Here is a 23168-nt window from a genome sequence, read left to right on the forward strand (position 1 = left end):
AGGTCTGTGTGACTGTTGCCTTATGCAGCTCCTCAAAGCAGCTGAACATCTTCCAGCTTCTTATGATCTTGTTATTTTACAGCTTCAGTAAAAGTTTGCAGCATTCCTGTTAAGGTCACTGTGCACTTGGCACATAGTTAGCCACTATCTGGTGAACATACTGATTATTAAGCAGCTAGCGTGCCCAACATTTCCCTTAGATGGCAAAGACCAGAGCAGAATTTAAGGAGGGTGGTTATTTTATTTTGAAAGGACATCTATCAGGTGGACAGAAAGACTTTTCCAACTGAGTGCAAATGTTTGTACCATTTAAGCTGTGAGTGTAAATACACATCTATTTGTTAAGAATTTTTCCATGAACAAAATAAACAGTGAAGAGAAGAAACAGGAACATCATTCTGGAGGTTGGACCAAACAATTAGAAATGGATTTCAAGACATCCAATCTAACTGTGCACTTTCTTTCAGTTTGCACATGTCAGTGTCTGTTGCCAGGCTGAAATATTTACAAAGGCTGGTTAATACATTGGATTGGTCAGCTGCCCAACACACACACACACTTACAAGAATAATCTCAACTGAGTTCTCTGGTTTCCTGTCCAAATGTGGGCACTGTGCTGGCTTTATGACATGGATGTAGTTACTGGCAGACAGAAATCATTATTTTAGCTGCCAGTAGCTCCGGATATGTTGGCTGTAAGGACATGCTCTTCAGCGGTATTAAAAATGATTGACTAGAATGACAGGAATAGCATGGAGTGTGCAATATGCTGTTGCACAAAACAATTTTATCTCAGCGTTGAGTGATGTTAAAAAATATTTAAAGGTAGAAAGAAATTCTATTTTTGAATGAGCAGTGGTAGCAACTCTTCCTGTGTTTGTCTGCACATTCGTGTACAATCCCAAAGGAGTAATTAGTCCTCTAATTAGTCCTGCCAATCCCCTCCAGAGTGCAGAGGTCAGCAGCCAGGGTCAGCTGCTTGGCACTGCCAGGTATTTAGTGCCAGACTCAAGGACAATTTGCCACAGTTGTTATAAAATATAAAAATCGTGCTTAAAGCCCAGTGTTAATAATAGAAACTGTGGGGGGTTTTGTTTTGTTTATTTTTCTCCGGCAGATGTTTCCCCTCCTGCAGTTTTAAACACCACTCAGAAACCAAGTGAAAGAACACTGAAGGCAATTCAGTTTTGTCAGAGGCATCCATCTGTCGGCTCAAAACCCAAACATTTGGTATCTTGTGCCAGACTTTTGTCTTAGCACCACCCATTAATTATCATACATAGCTTAGCATCTGAAAGAGGCCTTGCACATCTGTGGTATTGTCAGAGATGTGAGCCCTTGCAGTGGCACTGGATCTCATGTTCCATTTTTACACTCAAAATTCAGAGTGTTTCAACTCTGACTTTGTTTTTTCATTGACCTTGCGGTTTGCAGCAGATGAAATGACACCTGTCTGTGATGTAACCTGAAAGCAATCCCCAGTGGATGAAAAGGGGAAAAAAACCCTTTCATATCTTACGGCCATCTTTGTTATCAGGTTCTTACTTTTTCTCCAAAGAAGCACAATTGGTGCTGCTTTTTGCATTAAATTCAACTACTGCATGTAAATCACTGACGTGTTTGCCAGCCTCTGCACTGTAACGTGCACCCATCTTGTAGTGAACACAGTTACCACCCCTGGTATTAAGTAAGCAGCACTAGCATTTGGCAAAATCCAATCTCTGATCTAATATCAAGGCTTAATATGTGCTCAATCCTTTGTTACTTACAAAATCTGTATGAAAACAAAATCGTTATACTCTATGTGTAAAAAAGAAAAGTATGGCTGTTGTTTCAGAACCATGGACAGCAGCACTCTTTGCTGCATTACGATCTGATGAAATGACACAGAGTGCAGTGTAGTAGACTGTTAAATACCCCCCCCCCCCCCCCTTTTTAGTTTCCCAGCTTATTTGATTTTTTGATTTTTTGACAGTGGGAAACACTGAGGTGAGAGAGTGAGAGCTATAGCTGTTTCTGTGTGACTCACCTGGCCGGTTGTTGCTTGCTTTTACTTTTGTTTAGTTTCAAGAGGTAGCAGGGGTGCTGAGAATTTTTGTCTCCTCCAACCCGCCAGAGCAGCACAGTCACTTTGTCCCAGACCTCCGGATTTACAAATGAAACTCTTTTCTGAAACAACAGAAAGAGTCCACTGTGGCTATAATTCTCAATGTTCATGTAATATATATATATATATATTAGGGGTGCAACGATACTCGTATCGATATCGAACCGTTCGATACAGTGCTTTCGGTTCGGTACGCATATGTATCGAACGATACAACATTTTTAATTTATTTTATCAACTTTCCTTCTGATGATGCTGTCTGTGTTGAGCGCTCAGTGGATCTGCGCTCGACAGTGCAGCCTAGGCGGAGTAGTCGAACACAGATTCACTGAGCGCAGGGCAAGCTAGCGAGACAGAAGCTAGGCTAGTTGCAACATGGCAAATTGAACCTCCCCCACCCTCATTCAGATCTGGCGTTTGGAACTATTTTGGTTTTCATGTGATGTATGACCCTGAAGGTAAGCCTGTCATGGACAAAAGTAAAACAGTATGTTGGATGTGCCAGCAATGCTCAATTGGTGGGAACTAGTGTGTTAGCGCAGTTAGCTCGTTAATGTGTTGACGTCTTCCAGCCCCACTCATGAGGTGATCCGCGGTAGCTCGTTAACGGAGATTTGCCGTGTTGTGACGTTAATGTCATTTCAGATTTACGCTGACAGCACTAGTGGGAACACAACCAATATGACTGCACATTTACTCCGACATCATCCTAGTGCAAAGACAAGTGGAAGCAGAGAAAAACAACAAGCAGCATGCTACAAACTTTACCCGAGTCATTTAGACAGCCGTTAGCACACGATTCTCCTTATGGGGACCTGATATGTTTAATATGCTGCTGAGAATATAGCCCAGAAGAAGCGTATAGTATAGCTTTTATTTTGGAAAGAGACATTTCTCCATAATAAACTCTCTTTTCCAAAGATGAGTGATTCCTCAATCAGATACAGGGCTCGCAAAATCGCTAGCCCGACGGGGCTTTTTTCCAGTCGGGCTACCAAAATCTATCTCTGCCCTGCCCGTCGGCCTATCCTAGGAAGGAAAAATATATGTCAATGCTTTTGCATTCTTTTGGAATGTAGCTGGGTAATTATGTCATTGGCATCGGCCACTGTCAATATGTGACATACTGAAATCGCGTTTGAATTTGCGCTTGTTTTTTGCTTTCACTTTGCAATCGCGTGAACTGTGTATAGAGAGCGACAGTACTGATTGGTGAGTGATGATAATTTGCGCACCAATTCCTCTGACATCGTCTTATCAATCGTTAGCTTACTATGCAAACATGACAAGTGAAATCTCCCGCAGCTTAAACATGTGAGAGGTTGATCGCGCAGAGAATCGCTGAGCGTTATGTTAGTGCGTGTGTAAAAGCAGCAGGATATATATTTTAGTTCTGCTGAGCCAAATAAGACAGGTCAGCGTGAAGAAGTGACAGCCAAAGAAAAGCTTACCACAAAACGGAAAGGTTATGACAAATCAGACTATAAGGAAAAAAGAAAGTGCAGCTTTATGGTTTCATGGACAAAAGAATTTCTGTGGCTGCAATATGACGAGCTAAATAACCAGGGCTGCACATAAGTGGTCCGCAGGTGCGCATTCGCTGTCAAAATAAAAACCCGCACAAGATAAGAAGTTGCAACGCGTGTTTGCGTACATAAGATTTTCAGGAGGACAGACATTTGTTTAGAACTCTTAAAGATGTCGAAGAAGCTCCTTTAAGCAGTTACTGTGATGTTCCTCCACCTCCAAAGAAATGTCAGAAGGAGTCCGAACCACAAAAGAAGCGCGTATTCTCTGAAAAGTGGTTGCAGGAGGTGAGCTGGCTTCAAACAAATGATGAACGCACAGAGATGTGGTGCAGAATGTGCCGTGAAAATTTAATAAATGACAAATTAATAAAAAGGCATGAACATTTTTTTTGTATCGAAAAAATATCGAACCGTGACACCAAAGTATCGAACCGAACCGAACCGTGAATTTTGTGTATCGTTGCACCCCTAATATATATATATGTATATATATATATATACATATTTAAAAGCAAGTTGAAATAATTCTGATAAATGTTTAATTTAATAAACAACACTGTAGAGAGTGTGATTGCTCCTCCAGCTCAGGTAGTTAAAAATTGGCAACATTGATTGAGAAGGAAGAGCTTTTTAAAACCAGGTACGAATGCAAGGCAAGCTTGATTTATTTGTTTCTCCAAGGGAATCCTTTTTTTTTTAGGATTGCTTATATGTCTGGCAAAAAGGCATGCTGGCATTGGGATCCATTTTAAGTGCCAGCACCTCCTGCCAAGGCGACTTTTATGGCCAGTTCTGTTCCATCAATGATGCAGGAAATACGTGTTGTGAAAAATGATTACTTGCAACGGTTTGGAGCAGGAAAGTGTATTTTTTTGTGTTTTCTGCATGCCTGTTGTGGTGTTGCACAGAAGCATTCATTCTCTAGCTACATGAATATTGTTTTATTTATTATCTTGTAGGCATAATTAAATCCCTGCAGTCCTTGCTGTCTCTTGCCTCCAGTATTGATGATATATGAATTTAGACCCAGTCTGTAGCATTCATTATAAGTTGGAGTATCACCCCCCCCCCTTTTCTTCTTTCGCTCTCTTATACCAGCTCCCTCTTCCCTCATATCTCTCTCTCTCCTTCCCTATCTCCTCACACTCAGCTACCTCCTCCCATGCTGCGTAATTTACTGTGCTATTGGGTGAGTGTCACTGAAGACAAATTGGCCCTAGCCTTTGTATTAACACCAGGTCTGGCTGGGCACGTTTAGCACTTCTACCACTAGTTCCTGCATTGAGCAAGTAACTTCAAGGCTCCATCTGTCTTTTCTTGCACACAGAGAAAAGATTATACATGTTCACGGTTCCATCAGAGTCTGGACTGGTGTCCCTGTTCCCATTCATCAGCTTTTCCTTGTAATCCGTGAATCAGCCTTATAGTGGCCGGACAGTTTTATGGCTCTTTGGTCAATATGGTCAATGAGGACTGCTCCATAAAAAAATCAATCATGTTTTAATTTGTGGCTTGAGACACATTTTCCCAGACAGGCTTTTATTCCAGTGCCTCGGCCTTTTTATTTTATTTTTTTTATAGATACAGTATAGCTTTTATATACATTTAACAGTTTTTTTCCCCTCATATTGATTTTTTTCTGTTACGCTTATTGTGGTCAACCCTTTAACTAACTTAGGTAAGGTGACATGCATACTTTACATTCATAGTGACATTAAGGGGTTGATTTAGAGAAAGATAGATGATGCTTCCTTGCAACAGGGTACCTGTTCAGTGGTAACATCATGCTGTGCTAGTCCCAAATAACACTTTAATAACATCAGCCGTTTTGTCTTTCTTAACAGACCACTTTTAAACGGCAGCACCTGACTATTTTTTAATATAATTAGCAATTAAGCTAAAGGATTGCCTTCATCTGGCCGGGACCTTTCTGTGTGAAGTTTCCATGGTCTACCTATGTTTGTGTGGGTTCTTTCTGGGTACTCCAGCTTACTCCCAAAATTCACAGACATTCAATTTGTGTGATTAGGTTAATTGGTGATACCATCAATTTAAATAAGAGAATTATTTTTAATATTTGAATGAAAATCTTTTGCAGTCCATCACTGCCTGAAATCTAAAACCCTTGGACATCATCAAATACATCACCAAAAGCATCGCCTTCAGCTGCTGCTTGTTTGTGGGTGTCTTTCTACATCAGTTTTTTATCTACAGTAACTGAAGAGCTGATCTGTTGGGTTGAGATCAGGTGTTTCACTTGGCCACTGAAAAATATCCATTACTGTCACTTAAGAAACTCTTGACTTGCTTCTCTGGTCAGCTTTGGGTCATTACCAATTTGCATTGTAAAGCACTGTCCAATTAGTATTGGCTAAATTTCAGCCAACAATATAGCCATGTACAGAATTTATGCTCTTAATTCTCAGCGGTCACACTATCAGTAAATGCTAGCGACCTGGTACCACTCCACCACATTTGCTCATAATTTGACACATACACTTTGCTGGACGGGGTATGCCTTGGCTCATAACCTGTTTCTTTCCTTTTCCTTAAGTTTTTCTTCCGATCATTCAGGTACATGTTAATCTTGGTTTCATGGAAAGATTGCTTTTTTTTCAGAGCTGTGCAGACTCTTATAGAGGTTTTCTACTAGTCTAATTTCCTGTTCTTGAGTGTTACTATCTTGTAACCCCCCTAGGTTTTGTATTCATGAAAGCATTGCTTGATTGTAGACTCTGACAATGATAGACCCAGCCCCTCAAGAGTTCGTTTTTGATTTGCTTTAACTTTGTGAAAGGTAGGGATGGGTATCGTTTAGGTTTTATCCGATACCGGTGCCAAACCGGTACTTTTGAAACGGTGCCGGTGCTTAAAGAATGGAGAACACAAAATTGGTCCAAAAACCTCTCATATTCAGCTGGTTTTTTTGTAAAAAGATAACAATGTTAGCCTTTTCTGCAGCTATAGGGCATATATGGTATCACTCTTGGCTGGAAGCAGTGCTTAAACAATGGAAAAAACACAAACTTTGTCCAAAAACCTCTCATGTTTAACTGTTTTCCACTTTTTCTTTGGTCATTTTAGCCTTTTTGGCCAGGGTGAAGGGAGTATCTGCCATCAAACAAGAAGACAGCCGCATGTAACTAAGACGGTGTTTGCTAGTTCACCTTACTGCATTAATGTAATAACGTGGTTAGCCTACTCAACGTAAATTACACACGAACAACATTACGCTACTCACACAGAGAAGAACGGCTGCTGCTGCCGTCATCATCCATCATCATTTCTGCTACACTGGCAGGGGTAGGGGCCAGGACTCTACTCTTCGTGTTTTTGGGGGATGTTGCTAACTCCGGTCCGATAAAAGGCAACCCACCCGCAGTAGATGCGCACGGTGTGAGGTCTCGCAGCAAGTTATCAAATACGGCGCATTTTTCGGCTTTAAAAAAAACACTATGCGTCGCCAGGTGTTTCATCGGATTTGAGGTGTTGCCTCCTTTCCACAGTATCACAGTATCAGCTTAAAGCACTTGTTGCAGGCTGCTGAGTTTGCATCTTTTGCTGTGAAGTACAGCCAGACTTTGACCGCCTCGCCTTGGGCATTTTTAATCTGTAGCTCTGCTCTAAAAGAACGTACGTACCTGGACCCGCCTACTATCCTCGGAAATGTAAAATGATTGGCTAGAATTCAAAGTGTATCACATCTCAGGAAAAAAAAAGCACTGAAATAAAGCACCGAAATGTGCGCTGCTTTTCGGTCTGGTTACTACCGTTTATGTTAGAACCGGATACCGGTACCCATCCCTAGTGAAAGGGATTTTCTTATCCAACGAAAAAATTATGCGAGCATCAACTTTAGTTGTCTTCAGGGTGATTTCAAACCTTTTGCTATTGCTCAGTTGCTCAGTTGCTCAGTTCTTTTTAAGACTATACTAGACTGTAGATTATGGCACTCCTAAAGTTTTTGCGGTCCTTCCGACGGCTTTATTTTTTGCTTTTTAGCCTAATAAAACTTCATCTATATAAAGCAAAAATGCGATTTAAACATGCAGAATCGGTCTTTATCTGCTGAATTTGTCATGAAACAATGGAAGAACTTGTTAGTTAATTTTCCAGTTACTTTTAAGCCTCTGAAAAATGGGCAACTATGTACAAAAAGTGGCTGTAGCTCCTGAATGGTCAATGCAGTGCTTTGGTTAAACCGTTTGACTTAAAGCTGAGATTTTGTAAATGACATATTGTCTGTTTAATGTTAAAATCAATTTCAGAGGGAAAATTACAGAATCTGTCACAGTCCATTAATTTATGTATCTAATTATATTTTGGATACATGTGTGGACAGTTCGAGTATTTAATGAGAAGCAGTCTGAACTCCATAAGTAGAATCTGTAAGCTGTCTCTTTATTGACTGCTTTTAACAATGAGAACGGTTGAGGTAAATCATTGTAATCAACATCCTCCAGACGTGGAGATCAACTAAAAGTTATCGGCCAGGGTTGCATTAAACTTACAGCCATATTTATATGGACTGTATGAAATTACAAAACTATAGCAAAACTAAGCAAGCCAACCCATGCTGGAGACTGACTGAGACTGAACTGAAAACATAAACTAAAAACAAAATAAAAACAGCAAATGAAAAAATGGAAAACTATTACGCTCCAGAGCCAGTGTGGAGAAAAAGACTTCCGTGCCTTAACCGTCCTGCTTGGCACCCTAGCTTTACATCGTTGTTGGAAGATCTGGCTGTAAGTGAACAGTGTTCGCACTAACATGTGAGGATGACCAAAAACAGGCGCACCACGGTTCTTGACCTCCTCTTTAAAAAAAAAAGTTTCTGACGTATTTCCATGTAGCATGCTGTCTGTCACTGGATAAATTAAGTGGTGCAGTTGATGGATTATGAAGCATTTTCGGCACATACACGTTCTCAGTCGCACAAGCACACACACTCACATAAAGTTTATCCCCTCAGAGAGTCTCATTAATTTGGCCAAGATGATTTGTTCCGAAAGAGGCTGAATTCATCACAGCCAGACAGATGGTAGAGAGGGATTTCCTAGAGGAGAGCACAAGGGTTAGAGTGAGTGGCGATGGGCATAGAGGAGATGGTGGTGAGGGAAGGAGAACAAGAGGAATGTGGACTTTGGAAAAAAGATGAAACGAAGAGAGCAAGACAATAACAAAGTGTGAAGCAAGAAGAGAGAAAGATAAAAGCAAGAAGACAGAAAAACAGATATGGGATAAAAAAGAGGGATAGTTGAGAGATAAAGAGGGGAGAGGCCCCATCTGTCTTCTTAGAGAGAGATGGAAACAGACATTAGAGGCAGGAGGCGGAAATCACAAGAGGAAACATGGCAGTAGAAAAAGGAAGGGTTGAAAAAAACATACTCCTTACCAGGGGTAAATTGGTCCAGCTTCCTTGAACACTATCTTGGCCATCTTTTAAGTTTCTTGTATGCAACTTTAAGGACTAAAACTATTCATCTAAAGAAATCTTTCTGAATTTGGTGTTTTCATGATGGCCATGGAAGGTGCTATCTAGTGCTCTGAACCAAAATTTCCAATATCTCAACCCAATATCTCAATTGGCTTGAGATATGATGACAACATCATGGTTCACAGCATTTTTCATATTCATTAAAACCTTGGGACAGCTAGAGGGGACGGAGGCCTTGCCGTCTTAAAATGTTGTCATGTTTTGAAGCTGACAATTCAGAAAACTACAGCAAAAGCCCATAACTTGTTACTCATGTGTTTGCTGACAGCGAGCTGTAATCAGGATGATAGTAGTCCTGGCTTTGTCCAAAGTAGTAATAAATCAGTGTAACAAATATCACCCTCCTTATTGTTTTGGTTTTATTAAAAAAAAAAACTTTACAGATGATGTTTTTCATGCTTTTTTCCTTAATTGCTATCATATACACATATACATACTGTATATATGTGTACATGCACATGTTAATATGGAGCTTGAAATAATGAGGTCAGCATATGAATAGTAATCCGTGTGAGCCAACAGCTCACTCAAAGCTCAGTCAAAGAGCAGAGAAATCCCTAAAACGCTCACCTCAAGCAGTAAACACACATGCTGTTCAAACCCTCTGCTTAAAAGGGACTATCCATCAGATGAAAGCTGGCTTAAAGGAAAATGAGGCAAAACTGGGTGGTTTCAGACAGTAGATGAACTAAAAGGGCTTCACCGAGGCTCAGTATAAGGTAAAGAAGCATTATTTGCATTAGAATTGAAGAGTAAAGACATGGAGGTGGAAATGGCCATATAGGTCCCTTTAAGTTACTGCCATAACTTCTTTTTAGTCAGGTAATAAAAGAGGGGCCATTGCATATGAAAAGACGCACATCCAGTACCAAGGTCTTCTCCTTTCACGTTATAAAAGATTGAGTAGGTAATTGAATTCCAGACTTGATCAATGGCCCGAAATGTCATGACTTTAATCCCTGTTGGATATGTAGCAAAGAAAAAGCACTGTTCTGAACACAAACTACCATGTAAACATACAGACCACAAGAAAGAGCACAGCAGTTCGCCCTTGCTCCTTCTTTCTCTCTCACACATAAACATGTTTTTTCTGAGCCTCTCCTCTATGAATGATTTAGTGAGTGTGCCTCCAACAGGCTCGTTTAAGAAGGCTGTGAAACTAGGTTAACTTAAGGTGGGCTGCGCCAGCTTAGAAGGTCCACACACATATAGCTTGTGTCAACATCATTTATTTCCATTTCTATCAAACTGGGTCCTTCATTTAACACGCTTCTTACCCATTAGCTTTAAGATTTAAGGGTTATGACAGCAGCGCTAGTTTCACAAGAATGTGTCCTGTTTTTAATATGTTCAATTCGTGGCTTTGTGTGGGCATTTGTGTGTCTTGTGTGAATAATTCAAAGCTAGTTATCCCACACTGACACGTGCCAGCGTTACACTCTTTTGAAAAATTGAAAAAACCTACAATGTCCCCCCTGCCCATGCATGTGACTCTTTTTGCATCCTTGACTTTCAAAAAGTTGACAAAGTAAGAGACACTTTCAGAGAGAAAATGAGAGATTATGGTAAGAGAGAGGAGGAATACAAGGAAGGGAGGTTGAGTCATCATCCTTTCATCCAATCCCCATTCTCTGCCTGTTGCTTTGGTAACATGATGTCAGTGCAGCCTCTAGCAACTCCTCTGAGGTTAGCGAGCATTAGTAGAGAGTCTGTGTGTATGTGCATGCATGCGCGTGTGCGCGTGTGTTCTTAAGTCTCACTTGGCAATTGCTGCCACAAAACCAACTGTAACTTAACTGCAAAAAGCTTAAGGATCATAGGTCAGGTGAAACCGCCAATCAGTAGGTCAAAAGGATGTGTGTCTTTGTTTTAGGTTGTGTATGCGTGTAGTTGAGTGTGTGGGTGCACTTAGCTTTCTTTGTATTTATCAGCCTGAGTCTGTTTTGAATGGTTTTATGAATGGCTTTCTTGGCTGCGTGTGTGTGTCTTGTTTGTGTGTTCAGACAGCTAGGATTTCTTTTCATATTGATCATTATAATCAACTATTACTAAACTTTTCTTCTTCTGTTTTTTTACCGCTCAGCAGTCAAGCACATTTTGCTCATTTTTCCTTGCTGGAACAAAGTTTGTTGCCTGGCAACATCACTGTATTGAGCACTCTCCATCAGAAAGTCATGGTATCTGCCAAGGCTTTGGTGAACATTGCTGCTTTAGGGAAACACAAACAGTAATTTTTGGTCTTTCGGTTGAAAGGTTATTCAGTGTGAAGCGTGTGGAGTGATTTTTATTTTTGTCAGGGTTGTGAAACCTTGAAAAAGTATGTGGGAATGGATATATTAGTCAGATAAAGGATGCCCTCATCCACCTGCAGAAAATATGCTGCAGCTCCCAAACATGGTAAGATCAGGTGTTCTGAGGTCTCTCTTAAACACGACTTTTACAAAGAGTCATTCATCTACTTTATCTACAGACATAAAAATAGACTTAATTGAAATGTATATAGTAGCAGTATTGAGCTCAGTCAACTTTTTTACATAGTTACTGTCTCTCTGTGTACTGGGCCAACAGCCAAAATAACAATTATGGGAGGTTAATAGCAGGAGAGAAAACAGATTTTTAGGCTTTTTAGACCCAATCCAGACAGCACAATTTCCAGTAACATTTCAAAATAAAAGGGAATGATGGCCTCCCAGTGTTTTTACCTTACTAAGGCCAGTGTTTTGTTTCACTATATCGCATTAGGTCTTCAATGCATGCATGTGTAATTAATTCAAATACTGACCAAGACTTTTTTTTGTATTGAATATGCTGCCCTAAAACATCCTGGTCTTTTTTTAAGATTTGTTCATCAGCAGCTAATTAGCTAATTATTTCACTCAAATCATCATAAAAATCCCTTTTGGTCTTTCCTTATTTTCATGTTTTATTTTGTATTCATGCACTGTTCCTCTCATTATTGAGTTTTAATGCTGTTTGTCATCTTGAAATGCCTTAGTTTGTGCAAATAGACTAAGCTTAAGCCTATTAATATGCAACAGCAAATGATTAAGGCAAAGGCATAACTTAGCACATTTTAAAGTGGATACAAAGAAAAGGGGCTGAAAAAAACTGAAATGCCTCTCATTCTGTTCCATCTTACTGATGAACTGTAATTATGTGTTTGTGTGTTTGTGAAGGAGACAGAGGGACGGAGAATACAAATGCCATTTCTAAGTGAGAAGGCTGTAATCTGTGTGCCTGTTTGTGTTGCTTTGCCTTCCTCTTTGTCAGCGTTGGCATGTGTGTTTGTGTTCATGCAACACTGATTGTGTTTATGTGCATGTATAAGACACTACGAAACAGTGAGGCACTAAAGCAAAAGACATGATAAGTCTTTTGACATTTGTTTGGATAAACAGTAATCTTGTTTTACAAATGCAATTTTAATAAAGCACACTTACTCTTAAGACTTAAAACAAGATGGATAATGTTATGCAGATATTAACAGTTGAACCTTAAGCATGCCCATAAATGGGTTTTGAGGAAGAGGTTTAAATAGGTCATGAACTGGAAGAATTCAAACACAGCAATAAAAACAAGTTCTAATGAGTTCGCTGGGCTTTTCTGGGTGATCAGTCACGTGAACTTAGGGTCAGAAATTAACTTTTGCTGGTAGCATAGTTAAAACATGCTTTTTTTTTGTACTAGCCAAAATTAATGATGATATTTTTGCATCTTACATTAATTCGTTTCATTGTGTTAATGAGATTTTTTAAGAATAGAAAAGCAAAGCCCAGAACAAATGTGAAAGCTAAATTAAGCTGGTATATTGATCAATGCTGAGACAATTCATGCATTAATAGAAGAAGTATTTATCTAAATAATCTACTGAACTTTTTTTGCTACTAAATGTACTTAAGCATCATTCTCTCATTCCTCTGGATACTACAGCTTCCTCTCACAGTCCAAACGTGGATGTCATCATTCATCCATCCATTTTCTTAAGTACTTATCCACTACAGTGTGTTAGGCAGGTTGAAGTCTATCCTAGCAGTTACTATGAAAGACGCGGGTTACGCCTTTGATCGCTTACCACTGTATCACAGGACTAAGGTGAAAATGTGTGAATTCAAGATAAATAAGGCTCTAAAGTGCAAAAATGAAACTGCTATAGGTCAAAACAAAAATTAAAATTGTGGTTTCTAAACTGAAAGAGGAAAGTGTTCATTAAGACAAGAAAATTTTGATATTTTTTACATTTTTTCTAGTCTTACTGATTGATCAAAGGGCTTTATGTCACGGTCGGCGATGGCCAACCGTGGGGAAGTGAGGAATGAGGACCCAGGCGCGGAGCTCTGAATAACAACAGTGCGTTTATTTACAGTGTGGTAAATATTGATGCACAATTAATCCCCGTGCTCCCCAAGACTCATGCGTGTGTCTTCCAGTGGCGTCCGCGTTCGTTCTCCCCGCTGTCGTGACTGCACGCCCTGTGCGTGCTGTCCTTCCTCTCCACGCTCCTCCTGCAGGAAAACAATGGAAGCAGCCGTTAGACACTGACCCCTGCGAGCAAACACGATCTGTCCTTCCTGGACTAACACACACTGACTTGGGAGTCTAACTCAATGATCCCGCATCGGTGGGAGCTCCAAGACTCTCCTAAGTAGCTCCCCCGCGAGCCCTGATCAGCAGCAGGTGTGTGGCTTCGGGTGTGGCCAGTCCCCTAGCAGGGCCACACCCACCAGGCTTGAAGGCACCTGTAAACAAGTGTTAAGACACACCTGCATCCATACACACACCCAAACACACTCATATCTACAAGCATGGAGAAGAGGGGCAGCAACACCAAAAATACATATAATATAACAAGTCCATAACTGCTCAGGGATCCTGGGTCGCTCAGACCCAGGACCATGACACTTTAGGCTACTTTATTCTTGTTGCTTCAGGCATTTTATGTACCTCATATTTGTGGTCATTTTAGAATCACCAAGTAGTCTGAGTTGATTGCTTTGGATTGAGGGAAGGAAAACACACACATACACATACAAACTCGACACAGAAAGGCCCCAGCATGGCTTTAAACCAAGAAGCTAATTGGTGAGAGGTGACAGTGCTAACTACTGTTTCACCATGCCACAATTCCCCACTAAACCTTCCATTCACCATCAGATGATGTAACTTTATGTCACTTGGTGCACAGCAGACCCTCGTACAATTATATACACAGAAAATACAACTCTCAGTGATCGCTGCTAAATTAGGCTAGATGGATGGTGTAAGACCAAAAAAATGGTCATTGGTGGAATCAGCCTTTAACCCTTTAACCAGAAATGTTAGGTATTAATGGATTACTGTAGGTTATTATTACCAGTACAATGAAAAAAAATACTTGTTAAATTTAAAGAGACTGCAGAGATCTTTTTTAAGTGCAGCTCCATCTCATGAACCCATATTTTAATCACAATAGAAAACAGAAACTATATCAGAGGTTTACAGTGACACATTTTACTGTTTCCTGAAAAATATTTGCTTGTTATTTATTTGATGGTAGCGGCACAGCTCAGAAAAGAGGCAGTGTTTCTCGAGTAGAGATGAGCAGGGGATTCCCGCTCTGCAAAAAACTGTGTCTACAAATTGTGAAATAATTTCAGAATATTTTTTCTCAAAGAAAACTTGAATAGCTCACCTTTTATAGTATAGAATAGCATTAAAAGATTGTAGGACATTTTTGTGCGCAAGGAATAAGGCTAGAACTCAATAGTGAATGCCTGTAATTTTTCTGAGCCTCGGGTGGCACAGCATTAAAATCAGCCATGATTCTGTCATAGAAATCAGTACATGGGCTCAGGAACACTTCTAGAAATCACTGTCGGTGAACACAGTTCAACGTGCCATCCACAAACGCAGGTTAAAGATCTATGCATGCAAAGAAAAAGTATGAAGCAGTGATCTTCTCACCAAAGCTCATTTAAAATGGATGAGGCAAGGTGTGAAACTGCTCTGTGGTCAGACAAATGGATGCTATATTCTCTGGACTAAAGAGGACAAGGACCATTTGGTTTGTTGTTAGTGCTCAGTTCAAAACGCTTCTTCTCTGATGAAATAGTGTGTATATGTGTAAATAGAATTGGCAGTTTATACATCTGGAAAGACACCTTCAGTGCTGAAAACTATATCCAGGTTTTTGAGACAATTGAGACAATGTTCCTTTTCGAGAAAGCCTTGTATATTTCAGCAAGTGAACACTAGACAACATACTGCATCTACAACAGCATGGCTTTGTAGTAGAGGAGTCTGTGAGCTGAACCTTTCACCAAATCAAAAACATTTAGCACGTCATGAAATACAATATAAGACAAATAAGTCCCAGAACTGAGCAGCTAAAATCCTATATCAGACAAGAATGTGACAGCTGTTTTCCTCAGTTCCCAGATGCTTACAGACTGCTGTTAAAAGAAGAGATTTTCTCAGTTTTCTATCTTCTTTTGGGAATAAAATATGGATTTATGAGATTTGTAAATCATTGCATCCTGTTTTTATTTACATCCTATACAGCATCCCAACTTCTGTGGAATTAGGGGGTTGTAGGTCTGAAGACAAACACACTCCATCCTTCACATCTCGCCCCTCCAATTCTTTTGTAGTCTGTACTCCACAACACAAACACAAATAGACGCAGACACACATGTGAAAGAATGAGACACACACACTACTGCATGCTCAAGCACAACCATTTGATCTCCCTAGCTCTATTATTAAAAGCCACGCTCGGTTGAAATTAAAAGAGTTTTCAGCTCATAACATTATTAAAAATCAATTCATCCTCTTTCATCTCCTCTGTCTATTCCTTTATCCTTTTCCCACCCTCCCTCTTGTCACTCTTCATCCATCCATCATTCTCTCAACCTTTGTCACCTGACTCCATTACATCAATTAATGCTTTCCTTTGATTACTTTGTCTATGCCCTGTTGACAACCTTTCAGTGGGTATCTTCTTTGTGCACCCTGCTCTCTGTCTGTCTCAGTCTGCCCGCTGTGTGTGCTCACTTTCATCCTTTTTCTCTTGTCCCCTGCTGTGTGTATTATATCTGTTCACACATCTATTACAAAAATTTCTGTCATTTCTAAGTGTGTGTGTGTGTTTCCAGGTTTGTGTGAAAGAGAAAAAAAAGAGAATGAAATGACCTCTTCACAAGTGGCCTTATTTTCAGTGTCCACTCTGTGTATAGAGACTTAGCCAGCGTGGCAGTTTAATTTATCGACTCAGTGTGTGTATGTGTTCTTATATATTTAGCCTGTACTCCAGGGTCTTGCTAAAGGACCCATCAACACTAACTGCTCACTGATCATTTAACACAAGATGACCTCCTGTGCCACCTCAATACAACACACACTCACGCGAACACATTAAACAATGTCAAATATGTGAGAGTGGGCAGCTATTAATAGCAGCACGGTTACCACTCTCTGCACGACTTCTCTGGATGGAAAGTGCACAACGCCAAAATACCTGAGACACTAGGCTTTGATTTTTACATCCACCATCAGTATTAGACTACCAAAAAAACTTCCTGACAACTGTCACCATTGATTTCTTCACGATTTAGCCAAGACAACAGTCTTTCAGTATCATTAAGAATACAGTCGTGTAAAAAAGAAAATGCGTCTTCTTTCACTTTCACAGAACATATAAAATCTTATCCTTACCTGATCTTAAAATGTAGGAAAATTACAGCCTCAGTTGAACAACACATGACATATTGCACCCTGTTATTATTTAATAAACAAATAAACAAATAATAACCCAAAATGCAGAAGCAGTATGAGAAAAACCAAGTATGACCTTACTGCTTCAAACTGAATTTATAAGTAAGTAGCACTAAGGTGTTTCTAATCAAATGGACTTGAATGATAAAAGCACACATTTTGGCTGGTTGCTGGAGCATTCAGGTGTGTGCTAACAGAATACCAAGAAAGAAAGACACCAGCAATGATCTTAGAGAAGCAATTGTTGGTGCCCATCAATATGGGAAAGGCTATAAGGCTGTTTCCAAACAATTTAAAGTCCATCATTCTACAGGGAGGAAAATTATTCACAAGTGGAAACCACTGAGTTTTTCCTGGAGTGGACTTCTCAGCAAATTCACCCCAGGGTCAAACAATGTAATAGTCAGAGAAATTGCAAAAAACCCAAGAGGTACATCTTAGAGTCTACAGGCTGCAGTGTGCATATTAAATCTTAAAGTTCATGACAGAACAATTAGAAAATTGCCAGAAGAAAGCTTCTTTGCTCTGAAAAGTACACTGCAGCATAGGATAAGTTTGCATTGTTGCATTTGAACAAATTGAAACACTTCTGGGGCAGACAATACCAAAATGAAGATCCATGTCAATAATGCACAGTACCACGTATGATGAAAACCAAACACATTTGGTTTTTATATCAGCACAATCACCTCATACCAACTATGAAGCATGGTGGTGGAGGGGTGATGATTTGGACTTGATTTGTAATCACAGGACTGAGCACCTTGCAGCCATGAACATGAACTGCTCTGTTTACCAAAATATGATATGCTCAAATGTGACACCAATGTGTATAACAGCTTGTGTTAAATTGCACTGTGCAGCAGGAAAATGATTATACTGAATGAGCATACAAGCAAACTTCCAACATTAAAATGTGATCCAGGCTAGCAAGTCTTCCAGCCAACCTTTCTGCTGATATGACTGATAGTTTTTGGCTTGTTTTTTAACTGGAAATACATTATTAAAGTCAACCTATGTCCTCAGGCTTCCTGTGAGCACTTTTCAGGACCAATCTATCCAATTTTCTCCTTTGTCTTAACTTCCATGCCCACTAGAGGGCTTTTTAACACTGTAATGTTAACAACATATGTTGTTTGGGGTCATTCGGTGAAATAACAGATGCTGTCTCAGACTAACATGTGATCAGTGATTACATAATAATACTGATGGATTATAATAAGCTGCTTGCACAAAAAAAACTGTCTGTGTTTTGAATAGGAGGCAACCTTCATTATCTTGTTTTTTATGTTTATTGTGTGTTTATATGCATCAAATTTACAAAGATCAATCATTTATCTGCATTACAATAAAATGAGTCACATTAGGCAAATAAAAACTTAATTCTAGAACTTTATAAATGTTTCAGAGATAAAATAGAAGGATGGATGTTTGTAAATTCAGGCCTTTTTTCTGGCCTGTTTTCCTTCTTGCTCAGTCTTTTTACCAGTCAATCACAGTTCACCTCCTCCATCTCTCATGACTCTGTCTCGCCAGTATAATAACCAATTAACTCCAGCTCTTGGTTGCTTAAATTTTTTATTTATTTCTTCATTAATTAATTTCCTGTTTGAAGTGTACTGCGCAGTGATTGGCAGCTTGTGCTAATTGCACCTCACACTTTGTGAGTGTGCAGGATATGCTTCCACACACTCAATCACGCGCGCACACACATTTTCACTTCCATCCATGCAGGGTCATGCATATCCTTGTGTACACAATTGTATGCAAATCAAACACACATCAAGGGTGAATACTTGCAAGTCTTGCACACACATTGTGAAAAACACAACCATTCCCGCTTACACTCAGAAACTCACACACACGGATCAGTGTTGTGATTTTAATTAGATTTAGCCTATCAGCCTCCAACTCAGAAAGGCAAAAGGCAGATTACTTCTGTCCTCTATTATTGCCTTACAACACTTTATCTGAGATTATGGTGGAGGTAGACACTTCAAGGTCACTAGCGCCAGCAGGGAGAGGCAATATGAGAATGGACAGTTTCTGGCAGTTTTTCTTCAAAGGAGAAAACACAGCAGATCACACTTATGTTAGTCTGTAGATTTTAACACCTATGAATATTTTTTAACTTACCCGATATTTTTTTAAACAGCTCCCCAATCAGCTTAGTATTTTTTTAGTGTCTACCCGACTGATTACAGGCTGATTACAGCCTGGACTCTGCATCACGCTTGATTTTCAAGAGATTGGACAAAACCAAGCACATTTCCAGTCACAAAAACGCACACCTGAGGACAGAACACATGGGAGCATTATCCTCATAACATCCTGATCTCTACGAGAACACATAGGTCCTCGGGCATCTGTAATTCATCCCATAATATGCATTTAACAAGCAAAATTGAAAGAAATATGTTCAGTTCGCTGACCACATCTGCCCCTCCAGGTTGAGACATCCACGTGGCAGAACAGAAGCGCAGCTCGGACAGAAGCTAATTCATCCATGATGCTCACGCTGACTGATTACACAACTCACGCTAATTTTATGCTAATTAAAGTTCTGATGGTAGCGAGGGGAAACAATGGATACCTGGAAGAGAGACAAATGCATACAAATGTGTAAAATGCAGTATTTGGTTTTTGCAGGGCCACAGCTACCACTGAGGACAGCATTTAATTTTTTTTGTCTTTTATAATATTTCCGGGAATGTGGCCTAGAAACAAATAAAACATTTTCTGGGCCACTTTCCCAGAAATAATGATTAATATATTTTTTGACGTTATTGTTATATGCTGACATACTTTACAATACGCGTACCTACAGTGTCTCTGTAAGGAGGGGTGTGTGTGCAGGCATGTGTGTGTGTTTATCTGTTTTGTGTATTGTGAGCATTGCAAAGGCTTTCCCTAAGTAGCTGTACTGAGCTCGCCGGGAGAAAAACGCTGAGTCTTTGATGCTAATATGAACTGTCATATCTTCCCTCGCAGAGTGTGTGTTTGTTGCATGTGTTTCGGTGTATACAGTATGTGCGCACTGGGGACTTATGCAATTACAGTTCCTTTTTGCATTAACTGAAATGCTGACAGACATACAGCCCTGAGCTGACAGAAGCAATCACTCGCCACACACGCCGTGTGTGTGTGTAAATGCGTGAGTGATACGCACTAATTCTAGGTTTAATGTGTTCTGGCTGTGAGTGCTGTGTTGTAGAGAGAGGCCGGAGACACACACGTGTGCGCTCACATAAACATTCACGATGTCTAAGAATAGGAGGTTCACATGGCTCAGAAGGCCATTTAATGTAAAAGGATTTTCATAAGTTGAGCTCTGAAGGCAGAGCTGATCTGTACAGAAGGTCCTGTTTTACTCCTCCAGCCTCAGAGCCGAGAGTTGGTCGTCTCTCACTGAGACATTAATCGGCTCATTAATTTTCTTTATTCCTAAGTGCTAGAACTAAAGTTTCCCCTCCCTTTTCCACTAACGGAGCTGTTATTGCTGCTGAAGCAATCACTGCTTACTGAAAATATTATCGCAGCACTGCCGTCTTTGAGCATCACTAATACAAGTTATATGTTGCTACTAGCCTCACTTGATATTTTGTTACCGCTACCACTTATAAAACTGTTATCAGCCTACTTAATCATAATATTGCTTTTTCCAACCGTCTTCATATCGGATAGAGGTGGTTGTAGCATTATTTATCCAGTCAGTGTTATATTAGACGTTTTATTGCACCAGATTGATGTCTCGCTTTCTATCTCTCTCACAGCCATCGGGGTCCAGATGACTCTGGAGGTGATTGAATCCAGATTTTGGGGCATAGCAGCACAGGTAGGTCCACAGAGTGTCTGTTAGAGCAAGATCTCTCCATAAAACTTTTTATAGTCTTTGTAAAAGTGCTGAAAGATGAAGTTACTGAGATTTACTAAAAAAAATAGAATGTTAGAATAGAGAACAAGACAGTTTTGGATGCACTCTTAAATAGGGCTGACTTGTAGCTACATCGCTGACTGTGATTAACTTTATTCTTTCACAGCTCTATTATTCAGTGAAAAACTGTGCTATGAGTTCTTATATAAGTGTGTAGTGTTTGAAAATTAAGCCCTGTAATTACTGTAGTATTGGTTCATTTTTTTTCTATATTAGATTTATTATTTCTCTTTGTTTTTTTTCCCCAGTAAAAGACTGAAGATGCTTTTAGAAAAAACAGCACATACTTCAGCTTGTAAATAATAACTCCATTCCTCTCCTCCAAACAATATCCCCTATTTTATTTCCTTTGGGTTGAACACTGTGAATATCTTTGCATGCACATTTTTCCATTTCTGCTGCAATCCAAAAGAAGATTTATATTTTGTCAGATTTCAATTTTAGCTGAGCGCTGTCGTGAAAGCTTTGTTTTACAATGAGATGAAAAGAGCGCAGCAATTTCTGAGTATTTTTACTTATCAGGACTTTGCATCCTGAGCTGCTTTTCCAGTTTGAGAAATGCAGTGAGTGAATATAAACCTGATCAATATTCTGCATGAAACGTGGTTGGTAATGAATACACTGTCTGTTCCAGGAGTTTAACCTGTGATTATAGGTTCATTTTCTGCTCCATTAGTTGGTAATTACAGCATTCAAACTTTGTTTCATCCAAAGCTTAATGTAATGTGTTCTGTATCACTGTTACCAATATTAAAGGAGCGCTAACCCTGCCTAAAACATAGGAGTGGAAGAATAAATGCCATCATTAGAGTTGCTTTCATTGCATATCTTGTGCGCTAAAGAGAGATTTTTAGAATCAGCACTGGATTGAGTGACGCAGGGACATCCAAGTGTGTTATTATCTGGTCAGCTATTCATTGACTTTATAAAGCATCCCTTTATGTCCAAATTTGTTTGAAAAGTGAAAGGTCATCTTTTTCAGGCTGTTACAAAGACTTGAATTCATTCATCCACTTTCTTAACCGTTTATCCAACTTAAGGTCGCTGAGGGGCTGGAGCCCGAATGACACTGGGCAAAGCTCCAGTTGGGTGCCAGTCTGGGAGTCATGGGGCTCACATAGACACCAACACAGCCAACATTTAACAGTCAACTGCAAACTACACTATTATCCAATACTGAAAATGCATCTTATTTTGTACCTCACATACCTGTGGTTGTTGCCACTGGGAGCATTAATTTATTTCATTTGCCAGAGGGAGACATTATCAGAACAGCTGATTGATATAGGTCGATTGTTTCAAACTGTCAGCGCTTTGCCAGAACTGTGTCCTATAGATTTTCACTGAGTGCTGTCCACAAACGCTCAGCACCTACGATTGTTAGCAAACAAACAGAGCTCTGCTAACATCAGAGATAACCTTTCTTTGTAGTTTCTGCTTGTTTTCTGCATCTTACATTTCAGATGTTCCTCACAGTTTTATCTGACAGACTTGTTTATAATAAAACAGCCCTTCTCTGGATAGATCCCGAGCCCCACCTGAGATTTTTCTAGAGAATATGTGTCCCCAACTTCCAAAACAAACACTTTCCCCAGCAATTTCTCGAAGAAAAGTTCACTCTTACATCTTATGTTCACTCTGATTCTCCTTCAGCAGTATGCTGCTGCCATGCTGTTTCCACGGACAACCAAGTGTATAGAACTTAAGCTTGTACTGTGTTATTTTGGTTAGTCAGTTGCTTGCTTCCTCGTCAGATTATGTTGAGCATTACTGATATGAATGTTATGGCCTAGCAGGGCCTTCTCCTGAAGTTGCCTGTGTGGGTGTGTCCTACCATCTCTCCTGCCTTAGGTGCCACCTTTTTCTTTTGTACAGCTGACTCACATCAGCAATTAAAGGTATTTAAGGGCAAAGAAAGGTGAGCTCTGGTGCCAGAGTGCCATATGAGTGGTTGCAGCTAGTGAGCTGTGTGTTTGGTGGTTGCTTGCTCCTGCTCAGTGGAGAGGAGTGTGTTTGGTCACTAATGTCTTATTGACTTACTTTTCAGTTTACTGACCAATACTTGAGTTTTGGTTTGTTGCTTCAAATGGTGATAGCGGCTTGTCCATCTCTTTTAGTTGAGTTATAAATAGAAACCATAATAAAACTCTTTAATTTAACATTTTGCCTCTCTGTCTCCTTTTTCCGACCCGGACACTTTTGGTTACTTTCCCTAATCCAGAGGTTCCCAAAGTGTGGGGCGCAGAGCCATTGCAGGGGGGGCGCGGTATGAAAAAAAAAAAAAAGAACGCTTGGTCACTGCTAGCATAATGGATAGGTTTTTGACGGGTTCCCACACAAACGCAAAGC

The 23168-nt window shown here is 39.9% G+C and overlaps 1 protein-coding gene across 10 annotated transcripts in view; it reads left to right on the top strand.

Annotated features, from left to right (window-relative positions):
• Nucleotides 1–23168, top strand: part of cacna2d4a (calcium channel, voltage-dependent, alpha 2/delta subunit 4a) — a 110038-nt gene that overhangs the window by 72626 nt on the left and 14244 nt on the right. For 9 of the 10 annotated variants that reach the window (XR_014870193.1, XM_085137905.1, XM_085137906.1 and 6 more), the window contains one exon: nucleotides 20659–20720. Coding sequence is in view for 9 of the 10 variants with exons in the window: in XM_085137905.1 (XP_084994031.1) it covers nucleotides 20659–20720 (62 nt within the window). In the remaining variant the exon portion in view is untranslated. Of the gene's footprint in view, nucleotides 1–20658; nucleotides 20736–23168 lie in introns of all 10 variants that reach the window. The other variant, XM_085137903.1, reaches the window with a different exon arrangement.

The sequence above is a fragment of the Neolamprologus multifasciatus genome, chromosome 17 (assembly GCF_963576455.1).
Source record: "Neolamprologus multifasciatus chromosome 17, fNeoMul1.2, whole genome shotgun sequence".
In the NCBI taxonomy this organism is placed as follows: Eukaryota; Metazoa; Chordata; class Actinopteri; order Cichliformes; family Cichlidae; genus Neolamprologus; species Neolamprologus multifasciatus.